This window comes from Mustela lutreola, chromosome 9, assembly GCF_030435805.1.
Source record: "Mustela lutreola isolate mMusLut2 chromosome 9, mMusLut2.pri, whole genome shotgun sequence".
NCBI lineage: Eukaryota > Metazoa > Chordata > Mammalia > Carnivora > Mustelidae > Mustela > Mustela lutreola.
Genome location: NC_081298.1, coordinates 120,160,893 through 120,187,406, shown reverse-complemented (window position 1 = coordinate 120,187,406; position 26,514 = coordinate 120,160,893). Strand labels below are relative to the sequence as shown.

The window sequence follows — 26,514 nt, the reverse complement described above, 5'->3', positions numbered from 1 at the left end:
GCAGAGATAGGGGGAAGCAGATTCCCTGCTGAGCAGAGAGCCCTATGGGGGACTCGATCCCAGGACCCTGATATAATGGCCTGAGCTGAAGGCAGAGGCTTAACCCACTGAGCCACCCAGGCACTCCAAGAAATGCTTTACTTTTACACATTATTTCCAACTTGTTCATCTCTAGAACTCTTTTTAATTAAATAAGTGAGGAGTACTTTAATGCTTTCCAAACTTTTACATCATCATTCTTCTAGAAAGTACTAACAATTGCATTGCAACTGGGTAAACAGATGAGACTACTCTAAGCTAAGCTAAAGTGACCAAAGTGACCAAAAGGGCTTTCCTTGCCCTTTATGATTTCTCCCAAGGGATGAAGAGTCTGAAACACAATACTCAACATGTTCTTACCTTTTATTTATTCTCAAAATAAATATTTTAGGGGCTCCTGGCTGGCTCAGTCAGTGGAGCACATGATTCTTGATTGTGAGTTCACACCCCACACTGGGCCTAGAGCTTACTTCAAAACATAATAGTAAATATTTTAATAAATAATGACAAGGGTTCCATCAGAATTTGTTTTTATATAATACTTTGTTTTGGGGCGCCTGGGTGGCTCAGTGGGTTAAAGTCTCTGCCTTCAGCTCAGGTCATGATCCCAGGGTCTTGGGATTGAGCCCCACATCAGGCTCTCTGCTCAGCAGGGAGCCTGCTTCCTCCTCTCTCTTTCTCTCTCTCTCTGCCTTCCTCTCTGCCTACTTGTGATCTCTATCTGTCAAATAAATAAATAAAATCTTTAAAAAAAAATACTTTTACTCTCAGGGGCTTTATCTTTATTATCAAAACAACATACACATTACTCCTTAATCCTTAGCTTAAGGCTTTATGGAAGTAAAAAATAACTCTATCACTGAATGATTGAGAAATGAATTCATTTCTTGTTGCTTCTGTAACAAATTTCCACAAGTTTTGTGGCTTAAAACAGTGAAAATTTATTTGACGGTTAAACAAGTCAGAAATTCAAAATGAGCTTGAAGGAGCTAAGATCAAAATGTCAGCAGGGCTGACTCCCCTGTAGGCTCCAGTGGTTTAAAGCCTCTACCCACGTTGAGAGGCTGTCAGCTTTCTTTGGTTTCTGGTGGCATGACTATAATCTCTGCTATTGTGGTCACATTACTTCTTCTCTACTGTAGTCAAAACTCCCTCTCCCTCCTTTTTTAAAGGACAGTTGTGATTACATTTAGTGCTCATTTGGATAATCCAGAATAATCTCCCAATAGCAAGATCCTTAGTGTAATATAACACTAGTCTTATTAATATTTACCTTAGATCAATAGTTTATATCAAGTATTCTGTTGGAAATATGCATTGAAGAAGTCGGATGGGGATTCTGGTCTACTACTCACCACTAATCCTTCACCTGGAACATCTCTAATTTTATCTGTTTTGTATAATCTTTCATTTGAACAAAGGATTGTAAGACTAAAAACAGATTATTGCCTCCGTAGAACATCACTCAGTTTGGTTTTACTTGATGTTTTCTGTGACTAGATTGGGGTCATGAATTTTTGGCAAGGATACTATTTTGTGTCCTCGGTATACTCTTAGGGAATATGTGATATTGATATATCTTTTACTGGTGCCTTTAACATTGGCTGCTTGATTAGGTGATAGGGTGGTATCTGCCCAGTTCCTCCACAGTAAAGTTGCTATTTTTCCATTTTAATTAATAAATAAGTATCTTGTGGAGATACTTTATGATTCTGCAGACATTGTGTTTCTCCTCAAACTTTAGCTCACTAATTTTAACATCAGTTGATGGATCTTGAGTTCAGCAGTTACTACTATAGTGTTTACTGCATGGTGGTGTTCTGTTTTCCTCATTCCTTCCACATGTATTGATTGGTATTCTCTATGGAATAGCTACCTGTACTTGGCCATTGCTTAAATATTGTTGTATTTATTTATGTCAATATGGATTCATGAATATTTATTTTATTTTCTGGATTATAACCCAGTGCTATCATTATTTATTTTATTGGTGAGATTATTCCAGTTTAAGCATTGGGAACTCCTTCAGGTTAGCTTCTGTGTCCTTTCAACATCTTCCCATTAGTTCTTTGAGCATTTCCTTTCCTTCTAAGTCCACAGAGTGTTCTGGGCTCTCCTTTTATCTCCCCTGCCCCAACCCTGGCATCAGTTATTTATCAAAAGAATCCTAGTTCCTTTTATCAGGGAATGATGCTTAGAAACCAGGATCTGGGCAATAAGTATGCTTATTTTGCTGTTGGGTCTTCATTATTTCTAGACCCTGCAAGCAGATAAAACTTGGAGATAGAGGCATATATGATTATCACACTAAGTCTCAGGAGTTAAAATTACCTGAAATATCTCCCACTTACATATATAATTAATGTAAATTTTAAAGACCTTGGGAGAAGACCTATAACTTCTTATAGGGATGAATTCTTCTTGCAAGATGTTGTAAACCAGAGGTTTGGAAGTAAATACTTTGCTCATTTTTTGCGGTAATTTTTCATCAGAGATCTTGAAATATTGAGATTTCCTTAGGCAATTGATCATTGCTAAATTTTCATTTGGATATAAAATTGTATTAACATACTGCATTATTACTAGGTTTTGGAAAGATACTTGGGAACTCAAAGTCTCTATGACCTGAAATTGTATATCCCAAACTGTCTTACATAAGCAGAGAATTGACTTTGAGGGAAATTATCACCTTATTTGGTACAAAGCTATTAATTGCATGAATTTTTTTTTTTTCCCCTTAAGGTGGTCTCATGGATTATAACCATTTGGATATTTGGTTCCCTAACAATATTCTTACTGGCCAGAGTACTTGGTGGAGAAGTAAGTAGTTGATTTTGAAAATAGCCTTTGTTTCTGATCATAAATTTTATTTTTGGTATTGTACATTTTATCAGTAGCTATATTCATCATAATTAATTCTTGTCCCAGAATTGCTTTTAAGTTACACTACTTCCCCTAAGAAGATCAACATACTGGGATTGTGCATGCTCAATAAAGGTTACAAGAAAGGAAGAAGAAAGAAAAGATCCCATACCACTCATAAGTAATGTACAGCTTTTTAGGGAAACATAATTTATTTTCTAGTACAGCATTTCTCAAATTTTTGATCTCAGGTCCCCAAGGAGATTTTTTTGTGTGGGTTTTATTTATTAATACTTATCATATTAGAAATTAAAATAAAATTTTTGAATATGTATTTATTCATTTAAAAATAAAACCAGAGACGCCTCAATGGCTCAGTCGGTTAAGTGTCTGCCTTTGGCTCAGGTCACGATCCCAGGGTTCTGGGACTGAATCCCTGCTGAACAGGGAGCCTGCTTTTCTCTCTGCCTGCCTTTCCCCTTGCTTGTGCTTGCACTCTGTCTCTATGACAGATAAATAAAATCTTTAAAAAATAATGAAAATAAAAATAAAACCAAATACATTTTAACATAAATAATTTAAAAATTTCTTTTTAATTTATTTACTTATTTATTTGAGAGAGCATGTGACAGGGAGGGGCAGAATGGGAGGGAGATCGAGAATCTTAAGCAGACGACGCTGAGTACAGAGCCCAACACAGGCTTGATCTCATGACCCAAGCCAAAGCCAAGAGTCCATGGTCAACTGACTGTGCCTCCCAGGTGTCCATAAATAATATGGTGGCTCATTGGGTTAAGCCTCTACCTTCAGATTGGGTCATTCGGGGTCCTGGGACCGAGCCCCGCATCAGGCTCTCTGCTCAATGGGGAGCCTGCTTCCCCTTCTCTTCTCTCTGCCTACTTGTGATCTCTCTCTCTCTTTGGCAAATAAATAAATAAAATCTTTTTAAAAAACCAAACTGCTTTTTTTTTTTTTAAGATTTTATTTATTTATTTGACAGAGAGAGATCACAAGTAGATAGAGAGGCAGGCAGAGAGAGAGAGAGGGAAGCAGGCTCCCTGCTGAGCAGAGAGCCCGATGCAGGACTCGATCCCAGGACCCTGAGATCATGACCTGAGCCAAAGGCAGCGGCTTAACCCACTGAGCCACCCAGGCGCCCCCAAACTGCTTTTTATATTAAAAAAAAACAATACATTTTAAAGAAAAACAACTTTTTCAAAAACATAAAAGTGCTAAGAGTGGCATTGTTTTGCATTTTTGCCGGTAGCTTTAATGTCTGGCTTAATGGAAGCTGGTTTCTAATATCTGCTTTCTGTATTCAGTCTGTTATGACACATTGTATTGGTTAAGGTATATGAGAAAAAGAAGGCCTTAAATATAGAATTGGAAAAGGAAGGGTATTTCTTTTTAAGATTTTATTTATTTTAGAAAGTGCATTGGGACACCTGGGTGGCTCAGTTGGTTAAGCAGCTGCCTTCGGCTCAGGTCATGATCCCAGCGTCCTGGGATCGAGTCCCACATCGGGATCCTTGCTCTGCAGGGAGCCTGCTTCTCCCTCTGACTCTGCCTTCCACTGTCTGCCTGTGCTCGCTCTAGCTCGCTCTCTCTCTGACAATTAAATAAATAAAAAATCTTAAAAAAAAAAAAAAAGAAAGTGCACAAGCGGGAGGTGGGGGGTGGGATAGAGGTGGAAGCAGACTCCCCACTGAGCAGGAAGCCCATATGGGCTCAGTCCCAACACCCTGGGATCATGACCTGAGCCAAAAGTAGTTGCTTAACTGGCATCCAGAAAAAAGAGTATTTTAATAGCTTTTTCAGATGATTATGGATGTTCTTCTCTGAAACTATACCTACATTTAATAAGTCATAGCTTCTTAAAGGTTTGTTGCAGTAAGGAATCTCAAACAATATTAATGAACTTTTCATACTTTGTTTCATTAAAATTTCACTTTGAGTGGATCTTTTTACGCATGCACGGTTATTTGGAAGACACTGGTTCACTGAGTTTTACACATCTTCCAGATGTTGACACGTCTTACTGTACGATATCAGAAAATCACATTAATTAATATATCCACCCATCTTTAAGTTTAGATCAGGCTAAAGTTTGGATCAGCTCCCTGGTGGATGGACAGCCTGCTTATCCCTCTTCACCACTTGTGCTCTCTCTCATGCATGTTCTCTCTCTCTCTCAGATAAATAAATATTAAAAAAAAAAAAAAAAAAACGCTTATGATACCCAACTCTGAATAACCATAGTTTTTCTTTCACTTGTTCTTTCAAGTAAAAATGGTGTTCCATTTTTACTTGAAATTACATCTAACTCAACACTTCACTCAAACAGTTATAGAAGTGCTTTTCTTTGGGATAACCATTGAACCAGGATACAACAGAAATGCTTCCTATGGGAATACCTAAGTGGCTCGGTCAGTTGAGTGTCTGCCTTCAGCTCAGGTTATGATCCTGTGGTCCTGGAATCGAGTCCTGTGTCAGGCTCCTTGGGGAGGAGCTTCTCCCTCTGCCTACTGTTGCCCCTGCTTGTGCTCTCTTTCTCTCTGACATATAAGTAAAATCTTAGGAAAAAAAAAAAATGGGGACACCTGGGTGGCTCAGGGGCTTAAAGCCTCTGCCTTTGGCTCGGGTTGTGATCCCAGGGTCCTGGGATCGAGCCGCACATCGGGCTCTCTGCTCAGCAGGGAGCCTGCTTCCTCTTCTCTCTTTCTGCCTTTCTCTCTGCTTACGTGTGATCTCTGTCTGTCAAATTAATAAATAAAAATAACTAAATAAAAAATCTTTAAAAAGAAAAAAAAAGACTTTCTATGTACTTCCCATTTGTTATACAGAATGTTAAAGAGATATACTCAAAAGCTGAGATTTAATAGAATTAATCATTTTTAACTGTTTCATTAAGGATATTCTTAAGTGAAACTAGCTTTTTTTCTTTTTCTGTGATTGTGTAGTAGTGAAGAGTACAGTAACTACTAGTATAGTTTATGCCACCTTGATTCACAGTAAAGCAGCACATTTTACCCATTGTTGTTTTTCCCTGCTAGTATGAATCCAATGAGAAAAGGCAAATAATGTTTTATTATTTTTATAGTAAATACTTTTGACCTTCCAATCTTCTGGAAGAGTCTCTGGGACCCTCGGTAGCCCATGAACCACATCTTCTGAACTGCTGCCCCATTAAAAAAGACTTTGTGAATTACTGTAAACCTAGGAATTTTAGCAGTTTATTCTCTTTTCTTTTGCTTTTTGCTTTTTGTTTTTTGTTTTTTCTAGCAGTTTGTTCTGTGGAGAGATTAAAGCAGTGAGGATGCCAGGCACAGTTATCTTGTGGGTGTTGACTCTCTAAGAACATTGATGGCTCAATGCAGAGACCTTAAACCTTTTTCTCCTATTTGATAGAAAGATCTGCCAAGTCTGTTACTTAGTTTAGTTATCTGCTTTCCAGTTTCCAAAATTATGTTGCTGTTGTACCATCTTCTCTTATTCTGTTTAGCCTCTTTTTTAAAAGAAAATTATATCACTTATTAATACAATAAAACAAAGCACATAGTTTTATTTTGTAATACAGATTATGTAATTATGCACTAGGCAAAGAATAATATGAAAATACCATCATTCATAAAGTGTCACAACTGAAAATTACTATAAAAGAGGAGGAAGTAGCTTTCGTCAAACTTTATTTTCTCCAAAGTAATGCAGTTATCTTATACAAAATAACACTTTGATTCTTGTAAATGGCTTTTCTTTCATTACACTCATTCTCTTTATATCATGTGTCTTATCTAAACTTACAGAGTTTAGGATCAGACTTTTTTTTCCTGGTCCTTTTGAGGTATTATTTTTTTCCCATTTTATTCATGGGTTCATACATATTTGGGGGCTTACATTATTGTGACTCGTCTAAGATATATAAACAATGATAATGAACTTGATCTGCATTATCTGTATTTGGAAGGTGCACAAAGATTTCATCCACAACCTGGTGAGCCTTTAGTTATCACTTCTTGTGTGTGCTGAGGTGTGCCTTCAGGTTTATACATTTTTAAAATATCAGTTAGGAACCAGTTCTCCTTTATACAGTGACCAACCTACATGACCTCTATGAATTTCTCTGTTACTTTGTTTCTCCGAGGTGTGTACCATGTTTTCAGATCCCAAGATATTTTATGGTTTAGTTTCCTTTGTTTATGCCTCTTAAAAAAAAAAAAAAAAGTTAATGGGTACATCTGATTGGCACAGTCTCTTGAGTGTCTTTTTGATTTTGCTCCATTGAGATCGAGCCCCGCATCAGGCTCCCCGCTCAGGATGGAGTCTGCTTAAGACTCTACCTCCCTCTATCCCGTTTTAGAGGGTTTCCCCCGCCTTCCCTTTTAGTATAGTTTCAGGAGGGAATGATATTAAATAAATGTGTTCAATCCATCATCTTAACCTAAAACTGTTGAATAAATTTGGAATAACATTTACCTATGAAACTTTTTTCACTCTGCATATAAAAATTTAAAATAATTCTAATGGAGACTTAAGATTATATTTGTTCACATATTATTTGTTTTATCTTTGACACAACCCCATGTAATATTTATATGAAAATAGGTATCATTAAATGTTTTGGTAATTTAGGACTGTTGATGTAATAGTTAAGAAACTTAGATCTTGGGGCACCTGGGTGGCTCAGTGGGTTAAGCCCCTGCCTTTGGCTCAGGTCATGATCTCAGGGTCCTGGGATCGAGTCCCGCATCGGGCTCTCTGCTCAGCAGGGAGTCTGCTTCCCTCTCTCTCTCTGCCTGCCTCTCCATCTACTTGTGATTTCTCTCTGTCAAATAAATAAATAAAATCTTTAAAAAAAAAAAAAAAGAAAAGAAACTTAGATCTTAGGGGCAGCTGGGTGACTCAGTTAAGTGTGGACTTTGACTCAGGTCATGACCTCAGGATCCTGGGAGTGAGCCCCCTGACAGGCTGCACATTCATCAGGAAATCTGCTTTTCCCTCTCCCCCTCCCTCTATCCTTCTCCCCCAACAACCTGCACTTGCCTCCCCCACCCTGTCACACACAGGTGCACGTGCTCTCTGTCTCTCTCTCAAATAAATAAAATCTTCTAAAAAAAAATCTAGATCTTAATTTGAACTCTTAATCCTGCCAGTTTTACTTTCTTGAACAAAGCATTTTGTCTCTCTAAAATTCAGTTTCTTCATAGTGGTGTAGTAATACCTACTTGATAGAGTTGTTGCTGCAATTGATCTCTCTTGATCTGTCACAGAGCTTGGCACACAGTAGCCACCAAATATTTTTTCCTTTAGTCTCTCCTGCCTGCCCTCCCTTCCTTTGTAGTCTGTATGTATCACACATAGCTTCTTTAGACCTTGAATTTTTTGTTTGAATAAACTAGTTGTAGTCCCTTTAAATAACCCTTCTACAACTTTAAGGGAGGTAGCAAGAAAGTATATTGTAGGTATAATGAAGATAATTGGATACATAAGTCTCGAAAGGGAAAGAGGGCTGGAAATGTAGATTTGGGTGTCATCAGAATGTTTATTATAATTGAAGCTATGGCGGGTTGATGAGACTATCCAGGAACATAGCAGATAATATGATAATTTGAAATATAAAGCATATACTTCATGATTTCTTCCTGTGTTTACGTAAGTATAACTAAGAATATGTGATGTTCTATGGTGATTAAAATAATTATCTTGATTTCTGTGATATTGACTTAAAACATTAAAATTCACAGGTTGCATATGGCCAAGTTCTTGGAGTTATAGGATATTCACTACTTCCTCTCATTGTAATAGCCCCTATACTTCTGGTGGTTGGATCATTTGAAGTGGTATCTACACTTATAAAAGTAAGTACTGTATATTATAAAAAAGTAATGAACTGTTTTCCAGGAACTAAAGTATACTTGTATCTGCCTAAGAAGATTGTAATCTGTAACTGTCATATATTTTTAAATGTTTTGAAACAGTGATCTCACTCATTGGTTTTACCAATTTTATTTCTTTTATTTTCCCATTTTAATCACCAGAAATTAAAATGTATGTCTAGAAGGGGAGCAAGGAACAAAGAGCAAACAAGGCTATAAGATGCTACACTCAGATAATTTTTTTAATGTTGAGTTTTTCTTCTCTATAATACAATCTCATATGACTTCGATTTTATGGGAGATATTTATTTAAAATTTTACTGGACATTTATTTAATGTTACTCTTATTTAAATAATAACTGCCTTATCAAATATAATAGACATGATTGTAATAAATTGGCCTTTCTATATTCCAGAGATCAGGATTTCTTTATACTGTGTTAAATTTAAATTAACATATAGACCCATATTAAATATTTAATGATAACATAAAGTATTAATTCTGGGAAAGTATAAATTTTGGGAAATAAATGCCTTAGCACATGTAGGTAAATTATACAATGAATGTAATATTTTCTTTATGAAAATATGTAGAACTTAAGACTACCACTTTCAGAACTGCCATTATGTAGCCTTCACCTTAAAGTATTTGTTTTTAATTAGAGCCACTTAATTTTTATAACATTTGGTTTTATTTAAAGTTGATTACTAATTCATATATAGGAGAAATGATTGCTTTTAGAATTGAGTAACTACAGGCTAATACTGACATATAAGCATTAAGTATTAAAAGTATGGATTTTGGAACCAGTCAGTTCTAAATTCAAATTCTGTTTCTTCCACTTACCTGCTGCCTCCCTTGCAGGGGGATATCTTTTCTTATCCTCTTCTGCAAATTGGGAATCTTGACAACTCTTTTTTAGGGTTTGTTATCTCGATGGTAAAGGATGTATATCTGATACAGAGTAGGCACTTAAGTGATAGCTGTTGTCATTACAAATATTATAAAAGGATATTTTGAGAACATCTTTGTATGTTAGAATTGCATGAACACTTTAGAGACCAAGTAGAATATCATTTATTTCTCTCCATTCTAATCCTAAAATTTCTTTTTTTTTTTTAATTGGCATTATTAGCAGTTAGCTTACAAGTCTTGCAATACAGAAGCTAGTCCCATTGCTGGCCTAACTTTAGTGAACACACCACTTTACTGAATCATTCAATTTTAAGTTGGGTTAAAGACTGAATACTTCTGAGACTACTCCCAAAATTGATAAAACTGTGTGTCCTCTGGTCACTTTTGGTAATCGAGTTTAGCTGAAAGTTGGTCTTTAATATTCTTTATGCAGCTTAAGAATGTGTTATTACAAAATGGCAGTCTTTTATGTTGTTAAAAATTTAGGATACAGTTGTTTTAAACTTTAGATTTTTCTTCACCAAATTTTTTTTTCCTAGTTAATTAATCTTCTTTGTATAGTGAGGTATTATATGTTTGTTTCAGTCCAAAATTTGTTGAGAAATATGTTGCAAAACTCTTATTTAAATCTAGCATTAGAGTACAGATTAATCTACCAGCACTGTTTTTTAACATTAAATCTGTATAACTCTTACCAGTCTTTAACCATTTATTTATAACAAAAAATGTTTGACATACAAATGCAATTTGATCATAATCTTATTTTTTTCCCTATACTTTTCTGAAAGTTAAAATATTTTGTAGTTATTTTTGTTTTAATTTAAAAAAACACAGTAGAAAATTGGACCATCTCAAACAGATTTTCAGCCTGCTAATATTTATTTTTAACCTCTCTACTTGTGGTTTTCAAGGGCAGTTTTGCCTCCCAAGGACATTTGGCCATGTCTGGAGACATTTTAGGGTGTCACAAATGGGTTAAGAGTGGAATCTTCTGGTAATATGTAGTGGGTAGAGGCCAGGGATACTGCCAGAAATCCTCCAATGCACAGGACTGCTTCCCCAACAATTATCCAGCCCCAAAATGTCAGTAGTGTAGGGTTGAGAAATCCTATCCTGTGTCAAGTCTTTTTCTATCATAGTTTCCTTGATTTCTACCCTTGAAGTTCTTCCTCTCATTTTACTCTATAAAATTACTACATCAATAAGTACTGTATAAATTTCTAGTTGAAATAATTTAAGATTGGTTATGTGTATAATCAGAAAACCATGGTACATTTTATTTAGTTAAATTCTTGACCAAAATGTTATTTTTTTTCCTGCTTTTTATTTAACTCTATACTTTCACCTATTCCTGGGAAAACGCTGTTACACTTAATAAACGTGTAAAATTTTCACTTAATCTGTTTTTCTACTTCTTAGAAGAAGAAGCAGGAGAAGGTCAACTTTGTAATGATCAATTCATTTTCTTTCAGCAACCAAATTTCTTGAAGCAGTTGCCCAAAAGTTGCCCAAATCACAAGGGATACTGTTAAAAAGACTGATAACAAGACTCTTTCCTTAGTGATTTTGATTCAACAGAGCTAGAATGAATCCCAGAATTCTTTTTTTTTTTTTTTTTCTTTTTAAGATTTTATTTTTCAGAGGTGCCTGGGTGGCTCAGTGGGTTAAACCTCTGCCTTGGGCTCAGGTCATGATCTCAGGGTCCTGGAATCCAGCCCTGCTTAGGACTCTCTGCTCAGCAGGGAGCCTGCTTCCCCACCCCCCCATCTCTTTCTTTCTGCATCTCTGCCTACTTGTGATCTCTCTCTCTGTCAAATAAATAAAATTTTAAAAAAAAAAATTTATTTTTATGTCAGCTCCACACCCAGCATGGGGCTCAAACTCACAACCCCAAGATCAAGAGTCTCATGCTCCACCAGCTGAGCCAACCAGGTGCCCCTTGGGATTCTCTTTTTAATAGGCACCCAGGTGATTTCTATGATGAGACAAGTTTGATAACAAAAGATTTCGTTTGCATAAGACAAGGAACAGAACAACCACAAACATTTTTAAAACATTTTTAATAATTTTAAACATTCTCAGTAAGTTGTACTGTTTATCACAGTTGGTTGTCAGGGTTGTTTTAAGAAAATACTGTTAATTTTATTTTACTCTCTGATACCAAAAATGTTAATTGACTTGCTAATATGCTGTCTTTTGTCTTTTTTGTTTGTTTTTTTAAAGCTGTTTGGTGTGTTTTGGGCTGCCTACAGTGCTGCTTCATTGTTAGTGGGTGAAGAATTCAAGACCAAAAAGCCTCTCCTGATTTATCCTATCTTTTTACTATACATTTATTTTTTGTCCTTATATACTGGGGTGTGATTCAAGTCATATATGAGTAGAAAAAGGCAATGTTACATTTGTGTGTAGTCGGGGAATTCTTGCTGAGGTGATTGAAGAAAACCTGTTGATGGTAAAATTTTACATGTTCTACATGTAAAGGCAGTTTTGAGGTCTTTTTAAAACCATATTTTTTGTATTTAATTAAGCATTTGCAGTTTTCTGGACTTTTGGGGGTCAGAATTCCAAATTCTGTTTGATTCTTCATATTCCAGTGAATAAAATATAAAAGCATTGTGTTTTTAAGATTGTGTCAATATTCACCTAAAAACTTGTGCCAAAAGCACCTGGAATGGCAATTATATTTCATTCAAAGGGTAAATATGGCAGTATCCTCATAATCTAAAAGTGCAATTTTTTTTTCTTTAAAGGGTTTTCTCCTGCATCACAGATCCTGTAGATATATATTTATATTTATACATATATATTTATGAAATAATTCTTATTAGTCACAAAATATATTTCTGAATAGCTAAAAGTTAAGATATTTTAAATCTGATGCTTAACCATTCTTTAATTTGGCCATTAATCTTTTTATTTATAAATTTAAATTTGTTTTTTGTATTGTATATACTTTAAAAAGTCTCACTTGTGCTTCAGTATGTCCTTATTAAGAAGTCTAACTAAAACTAATTTTAACAGTTGCTGACGTAGGTTTGCTTGGTTATGCTTCGAAAAAACTTTTTTGAATGCCTAAGTGTCTGATTTCAGTTTCTGTTCATCTTTCTGACCAAAGGAACAGAGGTTTAATGGATATGGCATTATTATAATTGTTAATATGTAGAAAATACTAATATTTATAGCCTCAGTAAATATTTTTAAGTGGTACTCCTAAGTTATAAAAGTTGCTGGAAAGAGACCTTTAAAATCTTGTGGTCCTGAACAATGTTAAATGAAGTAGAAAAAAATAAAATGCTTCCCAGCTGTGTTTTGCTTTAGAACACCTTGTCCTGTATTACTAACCAGTATCAGGTACTCTAACAAATGTACAGTATTTGTTAAGCCCTAAGAAATTTAACTAGTAAAATTTTTGTTGCAAATTATTTCATAGACTCTACATGTACTTTAGTTACTATTACTTTGTAAAGTAGATAAAATATTTATGTCCATTAAATGGCAAATGCCTGATAACTGTTAGCAAATTATCATATTATCCTTTCTGGTCTCAGTTGGAGGAGTTAACTGCTGTCCTCAATGTGCTAACATGGCCATGGCCATCTCTTAGTATGTATTCCTTTAGCAGCCGAATGTGTCAGGAAATACCCAGCAACTCTCAAGCAAGTCTTAAAAAGGTACCAAGCCTGTCTCCCCTCCTTTCACCCCTTCTCCCACTATAAAAAAAAAAAGAAAAGAAAAAAACCTATTTTAAGCTGCAGGAAAAGTGTGAAACTATCTTTGAGGTAGAGTAATAAGAAAATTACATAAACTAATTTTTTTAAACAAGCTTAGGGCAACAAATAGAAGCACCCAGAGGGATAGAATTTCTAGAGCCTAAAATAATATGAAGTTATGAGGAAGGATCAATAACTACAGATGCAGCAACTGTAAAATAAATATTTGTCACGTATAAGGAATTTCTAAAGTCAGTACTTTCTTACAATGAATTATTATATTTGATGTACATGGTGTTGACTCTGGAATCTTCCCTAAGAAGCTGGGGGTTTGGTACCAGGGGGTAATATTTTACTAAGCAATAAGTCAAGGCATTTTGGGACCCATTCTATCAAAAAATGGTTTAATTTTTTTAAGCTGTCATTTCTTTAACATGTGAATAAAAGGTTACATATGTGGATCATGTTTATTCCCTAATGATGTAAGATAAGGTATTTATGTTCTAAAAAGGTATTTAAAAATAATAGCATTTAATCGTGAGAACTACCCTGATGCTCAGGGTCTATGTAGATACAGTTCATAATGTTACAAGCCCAGCCAACATCTTCATGTGCTAAGCAAGGTCGTTAAAACAAATTGTCAGTTTGGAAATGACTTGTAAATTTGTACAAGGTACAGTACTAACAGTGATAAGCTGACCATGACAATGTCCTTTCCTTGAGTTTTTATATCATAATATTTTCTAAGTCATATTGATTTTAAATCATGATTCCAACCTAATTATTAGTTTATTAGTATTTTTAAGACAGAACTAGCCAGATTGTCTCTTCTAGTTGTGTGTGTGTATGTGTGTGTCTGTTTTTAAGTGTTACCAGTTGTAGTAATCATGATAAATGTTAATCATTAAAAGGAGAATTATGAGAAATATTTACTTCTGTTTCAAAGTGATTGTAAAATAATTGAAATTTTGATTAAAAATTAAAATCTATAATTTTCATTGTATTAAACAAGTTAGGAAGGTTTATAAAGCTTTATGAACCATTATTAAATTTGCTTATTTGTAAGGTCTATTATGAGACAGTTTTATATATAACAATGTATGTTTCCAAAAATTCCCCAATATTAAAATGCTAATATAGAGTTTTAAATTAGTGAAAATTTGCATTGACTTAAAATAATGAAGTAGATATTTTTATTGTTTAAAATTTAGTCAAATTTATTTTTTAAAATTCCAGTGCAATTAAACATTGAATAAAACAAAGCTTCTACAAACTAATAAAAACAGTATTTTTCATATTCAGCAAAACTAGTTGAATATTTTAAGATGATTGCTATTTACTTGTCTTTTACATTTTTATGTATATTTTAGCCAGTTTTAGGCTCTAGGGAATTGTGACGCCATTTTGAAGTTATAATATCTTCCATTTAAGATTTTTATTTTTAAGTAGTCTCTACACCCAACATGGGGTTCACAACCCCAAGATCAGGAGTTGCATGCTCTACCTACTTAGCTAACAAGGCGCCCCTCGTACAATTCTTTTTTTATTTTTCTTTGTTTGTAGTTGAAGAGGCTTGTATTAATATATTTCTTTCTGGTTGCATGGCATGGCAGACTGAAATAAGGCTTAATAGAGCTAAAAATCACCCTAAGCAGTTCTCTGCTCTGGTAACGTAAAATAATAGTGCTTTATCATCCTTTCATAAACAGTTTCTTTAATTTCCCTTAAGAAACTGAATCACAGTTTCTGTATTGTTTCTCATTTGTATGATTTCCTGGCAATAGTTTATATGTTTGAGAATCTGTTGCCACTTCTTAAATAAATCCAAAAATAAGATTTTGACATCAGTAATGTCTAGACATTCTTAGATCTTTGAACTTCAAATCATGATATTTTCTGAGGAAAGTTCCACTTGTGAATATATTTTCTTTGCAACAGACTGGTATAAACTTCGGACACTACCCATGTCTCTCGGGAGTGTGGTGATCTGAAAGAATTCCCTGTACACGGCATATTATTAAACCGGAAGCTTAAGGTTAGGGTTCTCATTTGAAATTCTTTTGATATGCTGAGGTTGCAGCATGGTTGGAGGTTAATTAAAGGAAAGAGTGTCAGGATGATTAAGATGGCATTAGTAAGGGGCTCCTGGGTGACTCTGTGGTAAGCATCTGACTCTTAATTTCCGCTCAGGTTATGATCTTGAACCCGCATCAGGCTCCAAGATCAGCTGTGAGTCTGCTTGAGGTTCCCTCTCTCTCCCTCCACCCCTTTTCCCTGCATGCATGCGCACTCTCTCTCCAAAAAAAAAAAAAAATTGGGGGCGCCTGGGTGGCTCAGTGGGTTAAAGCCTCTGCCTTCGGCTCGGGTCATGATCTCAGCGTCCTGGGATCGAGCCCCGCATCGGGCTCTCTGCTCAGCAGGGAGCCTTCTTTCTCTCTCTCTCCCTGCCTCTCTGCCTGCTTGTGATCTCACTCTGTCAAATAAATAAATAAAATCTTAAAAAAAAATTTATTTTAAGATTTTATTTGACAGAAAGAAAGAGAGATCATAAGTAGGCAGAGAGTCAGGCGGAGAGGGGGAAACAGGCTTCACACTGAGCAGAGAGCCTAATGCAGGACTTGATCCTAAGACCCTGAGATCATGACCTGAGCCGAAGGCAGAGGCACCACCACTGAGCCACCCAGACACCCCCCCAAAAAAATTTTTTAATGGCACTAGTAAAATAATTCCCAGTCTTAAACACTGTATGTTCGTAGTGACCCTGGTTTTAACTTTACTTAGTTTCAGTTTCAGTTATTTTCAGTTTTAGTATCCACAAGTTTTTACTTAGAAGATATTAATAGTTTGCAAGGGCTTGAAAAAAATTTCTTCAACATCCTTTCTAGACCATTCAGAGCTATACAAATGCTGTCACTGAGATTTTCTTATAAGTTAGGTATTGGTAGGAAAAATACTTTTTGTACAATTTTTACATTTAACTTATAATTAGAGCATATGAAGGTTATTAATATAGTGGGGAAGTAAACTTTGCTACCTGTAATAGTTCTATTAAATTAACACTTGGAATATAAGTAAATTAGATGTATCAAGAACAGAAACCTTGGATTTTCTACAATAGTTGCCACTGAGCAATTTTTATTAAAAACTGAACAAGCAGACTTTACTGATGTCAAAATACCAAAGTATTTATACAGGATTAATTACACAGAATGACTGGTTATGGGAGAAATCTGTCTTCTGGTGATAAAGAAAAAAAAAATAATAGAAAAGTAGATTGCTGCTGTTCACATTATGTTGAAAGTAAATGATTGAAATTCCCTCTTTTTGCTTGATTTTATTATGACCCTGCTCACCTTTGTGAAATTAATCAGTTGCTATGTGAAGTATCACTTAAATAGTATGCTTATCAAATGGTAAACACTCCCATGTTTTCTAAGCTTTATGCAGAATTATTCTCTATGATGATGGGTCTAGGTGCTAAGTCCCTCATATTCAATTTTCTTTGGCCCATGGGACTTAGGACAATCTTTTGCATAATAAAACTTTGTTTTCAAAGGATGGTATCGGTGGTGGCCCCAAGAACAAAACATTCAGAAGAAACAACATTTGAATTGGTACCCTGACTGTGAAGAGAAGGTAGATATGCATCAAGTACTTATTGAGTTCTTTGACCTATTTGGTGCTGTGCTAAGTGCAAGGATACTGTGATGCAGAAACCACCTATGCACACCCTGACTTTAAGGGGGCAGTATTGTTGGAGAGATCGCCAGTTAGTTTCACAGTTGTAAAACAATTGCAGCAAGTGGAGAAATAAGAAGTATAGGTCTGAGAAAGCAAGAGAATCTATCATTGAAGAAAAGCCATGATGCTCAAGCTAAAATCTTAGGGATAAGTAAAAAACTAGGCAGGGGCACCTGGGTGGCTCAGTCATTAAGCATCTGCCTTTGGCTCAGGTCATGATCCCAGAGTCCTGGGATCGAGCCCCACATCAGGCTCCCTGCCCAGCGAGAAGCCTGCTTCTCCCTCTCCTACTCGTCCTGCTTGTATTCCCTCTCTTGCTGTCTCTCTCTCTCTCTCTCAAATAAATAAATAAAATCTTCAAAAAAAAGAAGTCAACTAGGCAGAGATAGGAGGGAAGACTATTTAGACAGAGAATAGTAGGTATGTAGAAGGAAATGAAAACTCATTTGGCTGAAGTTCAGTAGTTCATGAAATTGAACAGGTTAAATTGGCAGTAGTCCATATCTGACATTCTAAGCCATGTTTTCCTTGTCATGGCTTTTGTTAAGAAGTACAGTATCAGAAACGTGTTTTTAATATTAAAAGCTAAGATACACAATTCTATTATCGATATATACCCAACAGAAATCATATACATATGCCACAAGAGACATACACGTAGTAACATGATTCATAATAGCCAAAAATTGGAAACAGCATGTCCATCAACATAGAGTGGATATATAGGTGTAACACAATGAAATGTTACACGATGAAAATGAATGACTAAAACCATATGTAACGTGGAGAGTTTCACAATCATTATGGGTGAACAAAGGAGAAGCCAAAGAACTTACCCTGTATTACTCCATTTATATGAAGTTCAAACACAGGCAAAATTAAGCAATAGCGTTTAGAGATACATACTGAGGTGCAAAGTCTTTTTTAAACAGTTTTAATGAGGAATATTGCACACCACAAAGTTCATCCATCGTAAGTATACAGTTTGATAATTTTTAGTAAGTTTGTATAGTTGTACAACCATTACCACAATCCAATTGGCCAAGTCATTTTTATAAAAAATAAAGTGACCGCTATAAAAGGTTAATAGTGGTTACCCTTAATGGGGAAGGAGAAGGTTTTATTTGGAGTCATGAGAAGGACTCCTTTCATGGGTGTTTGGTTTTTAATATCATATATCATTAAGCTGTTATGTTTTATGTCTTCTCTGTGTGTGTGTGTTACAATGCAGTCTTATATTTTTTAAATTGTTTTAGACAGGCGACACATTTTAACAGAGGTAAATTATTACTTCCCATCTTTATTATTATTGTTATTCTCCACAGTAATGCAAGCTTCACTGGGATAGGACATTTTCTGACATGTTCATCAGTTTATCCCGAGTACTTTTTGAATGCATACATAAACCTGATCGTTGAATCCTGAACTCAGATCCACATCCAATGAATTTCAAAGCCTTAATCATGAGTCTTTAAGAGTGTTAGAGTCAGGGGCGCCTGGGTGGCTTAGCAGGTTAAAGCCTCTGCCTTCGGCTCAGGTCATGATCCTGGGGTCCTGGGATTGAGCCCCACGTCGTCGGGCTCTCTGCTCAGTGGGGAGCCTGATTCCCCCTCTCTCTCTCTGCCTGCTTGTCATCTCTGTCAAATAAATAAATAAAATCTTTAAAAAAAAAAAAGTGTTAGAGTTCGGCAAAACCTTAGAGATCATCTAATGAGTATAATCATTTCTCATTATACAGATGAGGAAATTAGTGTCTGAAATAACACTGTTGACCGACCAGTTAAGAGTTTGTCTTCACAAACCATAAGTGACTCTTAATCTCACAAAACAGACTGAGGGTTGCTGGGGGGAGAGGGGTAGGGAGAAGGGTGGGGTTATGGACATTGAGGAGGGTATGTGCTATGGTGGGTGCTGTGAAATGTGTAAACCTGGCGATTCACAGACCTGTACCCCTGGGGATAAAAATATATTACATGTTTATAAAAATTTAAAAAAAAAAAAAAAGTTTGTCTCCAAACCTCAAACCTAGTGTTTTTCATTACAGCATGGCATAACAGTGTTGCCACTTAGCAGCATAGGTGTAGTTGCCTTTTACCATAGTCCATCATAAAAATAATGGAAACATCTTTGCTTGCCTTTTTAATCCTTTCTTTTCCACTTTTTAAAGTCCACTGTTAGTTTTAGGCTTTCAAGTACTACACATTAATATTAAATGATTAAGGCTCAAAGGGTTGTCATCCTTTGAATTGTCCTGGTATTCAATAAACATTAGCTTATATGTTAGCTATTAATAATACTGAAGTAATTTAGATTAATAGCATTTCCAGTAACAGACCCAATTATATGTGGAAAATTAGTATATGATAATGGTAGCATGTCAAATTTATACAAAAAGATGCATTATCAGGGTGCCTGGCTAGCCCAGTCAGAAAAGCATGCAACTCTTGATCTCGGGTTGTGAATTTGTTTTTTTTTTTTAATTATTATTTTTATTTTTATTTATTTACTTGAGAGAGGCAAAGACAAAGTGAGAGAGAGAATGCAAGCAGGGGGAGAAGCAGAGAGAGAGAGACAAGCACACTCCATGCTGAGCAGGGAGTCTCACTTGGGGCTCCATCCCAGGATCCCGAGATCATGACCTGAGCCAAAAGCAAGAGTTGGATGCTTAGCCAACTGAGCCACCCCCTTGGGATTGTGAGTTTGAGCCCCACGTTGAATGTAGAAATTATTAGAGGGATATGAATTATTAAATAAGTGGGAGTACTGCATCAGATAAGAACATATGTGGTTATAAGAAGCAACCCTATGATCAATGGCTTCATTAAATAGGAGTTTATATTTCTCACTTAAGAAATCCAAGGATATATAATCCAGGACTAATATGGCAACTTAATGTCATCAATAACTCAGGCTGTTTTATCTTCTTGTTGAGCCATTTTGGGTGTGTGGCTTTCATTTTCATTGTATCAAGGTAGGTGCTTCATATTAGGTATTACATCTAGATTCCTAGCAGAAAGAAAGGTGAAAGAGGCCAAAATGATCATGTCAGTCAAAGTTGCCCTTATTTAGAAATGGCACTCCATGACTTCCCCTTATATCTTGGTATAGAGCTGCATCCCTTGGATACCCTTGCTGCAAGAGTCTGGGATGCTATTTTAAGCTGGGAAAATTACTTGCTCTAAACAAAGTCACAGTTCTGTTAGTAAAGGGAAAATGGATGCCAGGTAGGTAAATAGCAGTGTCTTAGAAAGACATGGCAGGCCACTTGGAAAGATACAAAGCTGGATCTGCACCTCACTTTTTTATGCCAAAGTAAGTTACAGATCTATCAAATATTTTAAAAACAAAAGCAAGAAAAAAAAACAGGATTTAATTTTTCATAGAATTCTTTGAGAAATTAAGGTTTTCAAAGCATGATGGCATAAAACACAAAAACCAAAAAGGAAGAGATTAAGAAAGTTGGCTACATGGCATTTAAAATTATTCTATACATAAGGATAGTGGCTCAGTTAAGCGTTTGCCTTAGGCTTAGGTCATGATCCCTGGGTCCTGGGATCAAGGTGTGTCTGGGCTTCCTGCTCAGTCAGGAACCTGTTTCTCCCACTCCCTCTGCCGTACTCCCTGCTTGTATGGTCTCTCTCTCAAGTAAATATAATCTTAAAAAAAAAAAAAAAAAAGATAAATTACAAGTTGAGGAGAAATGTTTATAAGACTTACATAGACAAATGACTAATTTCCTTAATAAAAAAATATTAACTAGTTATTTAAAATGTTCAAAGGATATATAAGGGCAATTATGTATTATGTAATATGTAATAGTAAAAGAATATAATTAAAGTGAGCAGGGGATATAAATGAGCAATCCAAGAGGGGAGAAATGATTTAAAAATAAGACCAATGCATATGTACAAATGTACAAATTCATTTGTGATTAAATGCAGTTTAAACAGTAGCAACATTGGCCCCTCTGATTGCCTAAACTTAAAAAGATTGGTAATATCCAGTGTTAGTTCAGATTATGTGCAGATCTGATTTAACTGATAAACATGAGCATGGCTGTCTAAATTGCTGAAATATTGAAATGCATGCTAGCATTGGTAAGTAGTATTACTGTTACTACATTAGCACTGAAGTTAATTAGGTAAATCCTGGTAAAGATTTATTAGTCCTATTGTGACATTCATTGGTAATGGGCCTTTTGTTGTAATGGCATAGGAGAAACATTTGCAACATTTTTGGCATGGTCTTTGTCTTGGTAAATAATGTTGCTACATTTTGCTTGACCTGTGAAACTTTTCATGCCCCAGCAATTGCTACTTCTAAATAGTTTGGTTTTAATTTGGTTTTACTTTTAGTGCGTTGTAATTCTTAGGCGAGAAGTAAATACATTTAGTATTTTAAAATAGGAGAATTTATGGGGCGCCTGGGTGGCTCAGTGGATTGAGGCCTCTGCCTTCGGCTCAGGTCATGATCCCAGGGTCCTGGGATCGAGCTCCACATCCAGCTCTCTGCTCAGCAGGGAGCCTGCTTTCTTCTCTCCACTCCCCCCCCCACCTCTCTGCCTACTTGTTATCTCTATCTGTCAAATAAATAAAGTCTTTAAAAAAAAAATAGGAGAATTTATAACAAAATATAAATAATGGATACCCCAAAACTGTTTGACACTGGAACATGTGCATATCCTGTGGCCCAGCAATTCCGTATGCACACCAACACATGAATTCAGCACTGTGTGATGGAACTTGGCACAATGATGGAAGTAGTCTGTAGTCTTTGTTATCTACACAGCAGGTGTGTGGGTTTTGAGTACTTGGAATGTGACTAAATCAACTGAGAAAGTTACTATTATTTTTTTGAGTAAGCTCTCTGCCCAACATGAGCACTTGAACTCACGACCTTTAGATCAAGAGTCCCATGCTCTACCTACTGAATCAGGCAGGAGCCCCTCATCTTCAGCTTAATTTTATTTAAACTTAAGGAGCACCTGTGGTTATTAGGTACTATATTGGTCAAAGTAAGTATAACAGCACCATTAATAACACAAAAAACTGGAAACAACACAAATAGACACATTCTGGCACTCTCACACAATAGAATATAATTAGATTGAAAGGTCTAGAACTACATGTGAAATCACAGATGAGTTCAAAAACTGAATGCTTAGCCAAAGAAGCCAAACACAAAATAATACATGCTTTATGTTTCTATTTATGTAAAGTACAAAAACAGGATGTTGGTTACTCTCCGGTGGGGAGGAAGTGACTGAAAGAGGGTTCAGGATTTAGGCATGTAGGATGCTGTTCTATTTCTTAATCTGGGTGGTAATTATATGGGTGTGTTCAGTATGTGAAAATTTATCAAGCTGTACACTTGTAACATGCATACTTGTTTTTAAAGATTTTATTTATTTATTTGACAGACAGTGAGAGAGGGAACACAAGCAGGGGGAATGGGAGAGGGAGCAGCAGGCTTCCCACTAAGCAGGGAGCCCGATGTGGGGCTCAATCCCAGGACCCTGGGATCATGACCTGGGCCGAAGGCAGACACCTGATGACTGAGCCACCCAGGCACCCCACATGCATACTTTCTATAAGGATACTGTGTTTGAACCTTGTAAATTGGAGAGGGGGGGGGGGAAACACCCAGAAAGAAGTGTCAGCAAAATGTTGGTAAGCTTCTTAACATTTCTTTTAAATGTCATAAATGTTCACGTTCTAAAACTGTGGAAAAATATGATAATGAACTTTAGCTTAGAACATTTCTTGAAACATCCTAAAATGTCTTTGGATACTGTGTAAGAATTAATATAAAATAAAACAAGTGATTTTCATTTCTGAAATGAAAACACGACTTTTTGCAGGTGATGTGAAGGATGAATGCAAACAGTGATCAGAAATGTGCTGAAGTTGGGAAGTGCTAACTCAGACTTCAACCAAAAAGCAATCATTCTTGCTTAAAGCTCATAGTTCAAAGATTTGCAGTCATCAATGAGAAGATTAAAAAGACCATATATCATTTTCAACAATAAGGAATTTGAAGTAGTGTTTTATATAAATTTCACCTGAGAGTTCCAATTGATCAAAGAAAAAATATTTTAAAAGTACCATTCACATTGTTAATACCAACTACTGTGTGTTAATGTTAAGTACAAAGAAGAAATTTTAGGCATGAAATGTTTAATAAAACTTATTAATACAGACTTTGTAATTTAGACTTATGGTCTCACTTATAAAACATATCTGACAAAAAGAAGAATGTAAATTTCAATCATTACCTCAAAGCTTCAATTGTTACACATAAAAGTGTCTCTGTAATTTACTTAAAAGGCAAAATATCACATTTTTAAAATAGTTTAATGGCTTTCATTGCTGCTGTGGAGCTGAAAGTAACATTTGGGGGAAAATACCAAACTTTATTGTAGGCGTTCCAAGGAATATGATTCCAATAAGAACTATATTGCATTTTGAACAGACAGTATTATGAAATGCTAGAGAAGAAATCCGAAATTATAGCCAAAGTTTAGAAAAACTTCTAGGTGTCTTAAATTGGCAAAAGTCAGTACACTTGAGTATGTCTAAATAATGCAGTAAAGATATAAAAAAAGAATCACTTTATTTTCCCAATAAACTGTATATTTACTATCATAAATTTACAAACAAAGGTAAAATTTTCTGAGAAAGTTAATATCAGAAGAGCTCAGAATTATGATAATAATGGTAATTGGATTTACGTTTTGGCTTCAAAGGCAGGCTATAGTTTCAGAACTACAAAGGTGATTTGAAAATCATACCAAGCCTCGCTTGGTTTCTTTATTCGAAATCTGGAAATCAGAGCAAACATTTAGAATATGAATATATTTTTTAAGATTTTATTTATTTATTTATTTATTTATTTATTTATTTATTTGACAGAGGTCACAAATAGGCAGAGAGAGAGGAGGAAGCAGGCTCCCTGCTGAGCAGAATGCCGGATGCAGCTCCATCCCAGGATCGTGGTATCATGTCCCGAGCCGAAAGCAGAGGCTTTAACCCACTGAACCACCCAGGCGCCCCTGGATGGTTCCCCTGGATGCTTCTAAAAATATGAAAATATTTTTAGAAATTTGGCCTTACTGGGTAGCTGGGTGGTTCAGTCATTGAGCATCTGCCTTCAGCTCAGGTCATGATCCCAGGGTCCTGGGATTAAGTCGGGGTCCCTGCTTGGCGGGAAACCTGCTTCTCCCTCTCCCACTCCCCCTGCTTATGTTCCCTCTCTCTCTGTCAAATAAAAAAAATAAAATCTTAAAAAAAAGAAATTTGGCCTTACTAAAAGATATTTGATCAAACATTATTTGGGGGTTTTCTATGAGTGTTTTGGATGAGATTAATATTCAAATAAGTAGACCGAGTAAAACAGATTGCCCTCCATAAGGTGAGTGGGCGTCAACCTGAAGACCTGAATACAACAAAAAAGCTGACCCTCCTTCCCACCCCCCAAGAGAGAAATTCCTCATGGCTGACTGCCTTCGAGCTGGAACATCTTTTTTTTTCCTGCCTCTGGACTCAACTCTTCCTGGGTTTCAAGCCTGCCAGCGTCTGGACTGGAACTATACCATTGGCTCTCCTGCATCTCCAGCCTGCCTACTTAACCTGCGTATCTTTGGACTTGTCAGCCTCTAACCATGTGAGCTAATTCCTTATAATAAAATTCTTTGCATATGTATTATACATATATATATTTATACATTTATATATTTACTATTGGTTCTATTTCTCTGGAGAACCCAATATGCTTTCTTTCCTGTTCATAGTCTTAAAACATGGATTTTTAAAGTAACTTTTGTACAATCTTATTCTAAGTATACTTTAATGTTCATTGATTTTCAGAAACCTATATTAGAGAAAATAGTTATATAACATTTACCTTTTTAAAGCATAGGGAATGCAAATCTTTCTGTAAGTGTGTTATCATACTTGTGAACAGCTTGTCACAGAATATGGTTACCTGAAAGCTCCACTCACTCCTGAGTATTTTTTGGCTACTTACTGTTCCTCAAACCTGGATGTTTTCTAACTGGCACCCAGTGGGATTTCTCTCTCTCTGGTCATCTGACTCTCGGAAGTCTGGCTTCAGTCGGCTACAGGGTTTATTTTTTGGAAGCTGAATCACAGCGATGCCCAGCTGATTGGTTTATCTAACACGTTGGTTACACAAGTTCTCTTATTATGAACCTAAATTTTCTTGTTTTACTATTGGTCTGGCCTGGTGCTTTGGAGGTTATTTTCTTCCCTTGAGAAACTAGGAAAAAGAGACTCCTAGCTGTTTCCTTCCTGTTACCTTCTAAGTGTGCACTATCTTCTCTGTATTTGGACCTTTTCCTAATAATCTCCAGCCTTTGCTTATTCAGTGTGGTAGCTCTCTAATACTAATTTAATGTGTATTCATTAAGGTGCAAGAAACATCATATTTCCCTGTTTTTCTAAATTAAATCTAACCTTGAGCTTCCTCAGGCCTGGCTAAAGGACTTCCAGTATGGGTGGAATATGGGATTTTCTAACCCCTTCACTGGATCTTACGAGAACCCCTGATCTTACTGGCTACCAAGGATCTTTCTTCTGTGGTTTTTTGAGTTTTCCATTGTTCCCATTGCTTCTTTTAGAGAATGCTGTTGTTGGGGGGTGGTCGTTCATCAGGCCCTGTTGCTCTGAAAAGTTCATCAAATGCCCTCACTGCCATCTTCCCACTGACCACAGGCTGGCACAGCACAGAAACCTCCACTTTGCTCTCAGGGCCCTGCACTTATGCCAGCCTTGGCCACTCTGGACACAGACACATTAAAGAGACACATCCAAACCTCTTTTCTTCTTCTTCTTCTTTTTTTGGAAGTGGGAAAGGGGCACAGGGAGAAGGAGAGATCATCTTAAGCAGGTTCCACACCCAGGGTGTGCTCAATGTGGGGCTCGATCTCACAACCCTGAGATCATGACCTGAGCCAGAATCAAGAGTCAGATACTTAACCAAGGTGTCCTGACACATCCAGCCCTCTTAAGAAAACTCCCCCAAACCCAATCCCTTTCCCAGTCCCTGGGACTCCTTTTATTCTAACCAGGCTACTCCTTTTTCCATCCCAAGCACCAGTATCTTCCACATCCCTGTTCCATCGTCATCACCAGGTTAATTCCTTTTCAACAAAGTACTGGAAGAATTTTCTTCCATGACAACCCCTGAAATACAAAGGAGCTGCATCATACCCCACTCTCTACAAATAACCAGTGGGGAAGAACCCCAATTCTGGAACATAAAGTCTTGATTGGAAAATAGGTGATACCTCTCTATCAAAATGAGGAAATACGTTTCTATCATGAGAAGTTAGTCAGGAAAATAAGACAAAGGT

The 26,514-nt window shown here is 36.1% G+C and overlaps 1 protein-coding gene and 1 long non-coding RNA gene across 3 annotated transcripts in view; one reads left to right on the top strand and one right to left on the bottom strand.

Moving 5' to 3' along the window:
* YIPF4 (Yip1 domain family member 4) overlaps window positions 1-24,847 on the top strand; it is a 41,145-nt gene extending 16,298 nt beyond the window's left edge. The window contains exons 4-6 of one of the 2 annotated variants that reach the window (XM_059188675.1): window positions 2,782-2,859; window positions 8,643-8,756; window positions 23,002-24,847. In XM_059188675.1, coding sequence (XP_059044658.1) covers window positions 2,782-2,859; window positions 8,643-8,756; window positions 23,002-23,010 — 201 coding nt within the window. In that variant the 3' untranslated portion in view covers window positions 23,011-24,847. Of the gene's footprint in view, window positions 1-2,781; window positions 2,860-8,642; window positions 8,757-11,913; window positions 13,862-23,001 lie in introns of those variants that run through there. The other variant, XM_059188674.1, reaches the window with a different exon arrangement.
* LOC131840553 (uncharacterized) overlaps window positions 18,422-26,514 on the bottom strand; it is a 36,413-nt gene continuing 28,320 nt past the window's right edge. The window contains exon 4 of the long non-coding RNA XR_009357396.1: window positions 18,422-18,778. This is a non-coding gene — a long non-coding RNA (uncharacterized LOC131840553). The remainder of the gene's footprint in view (window positions 18,779-26,514) is intronic.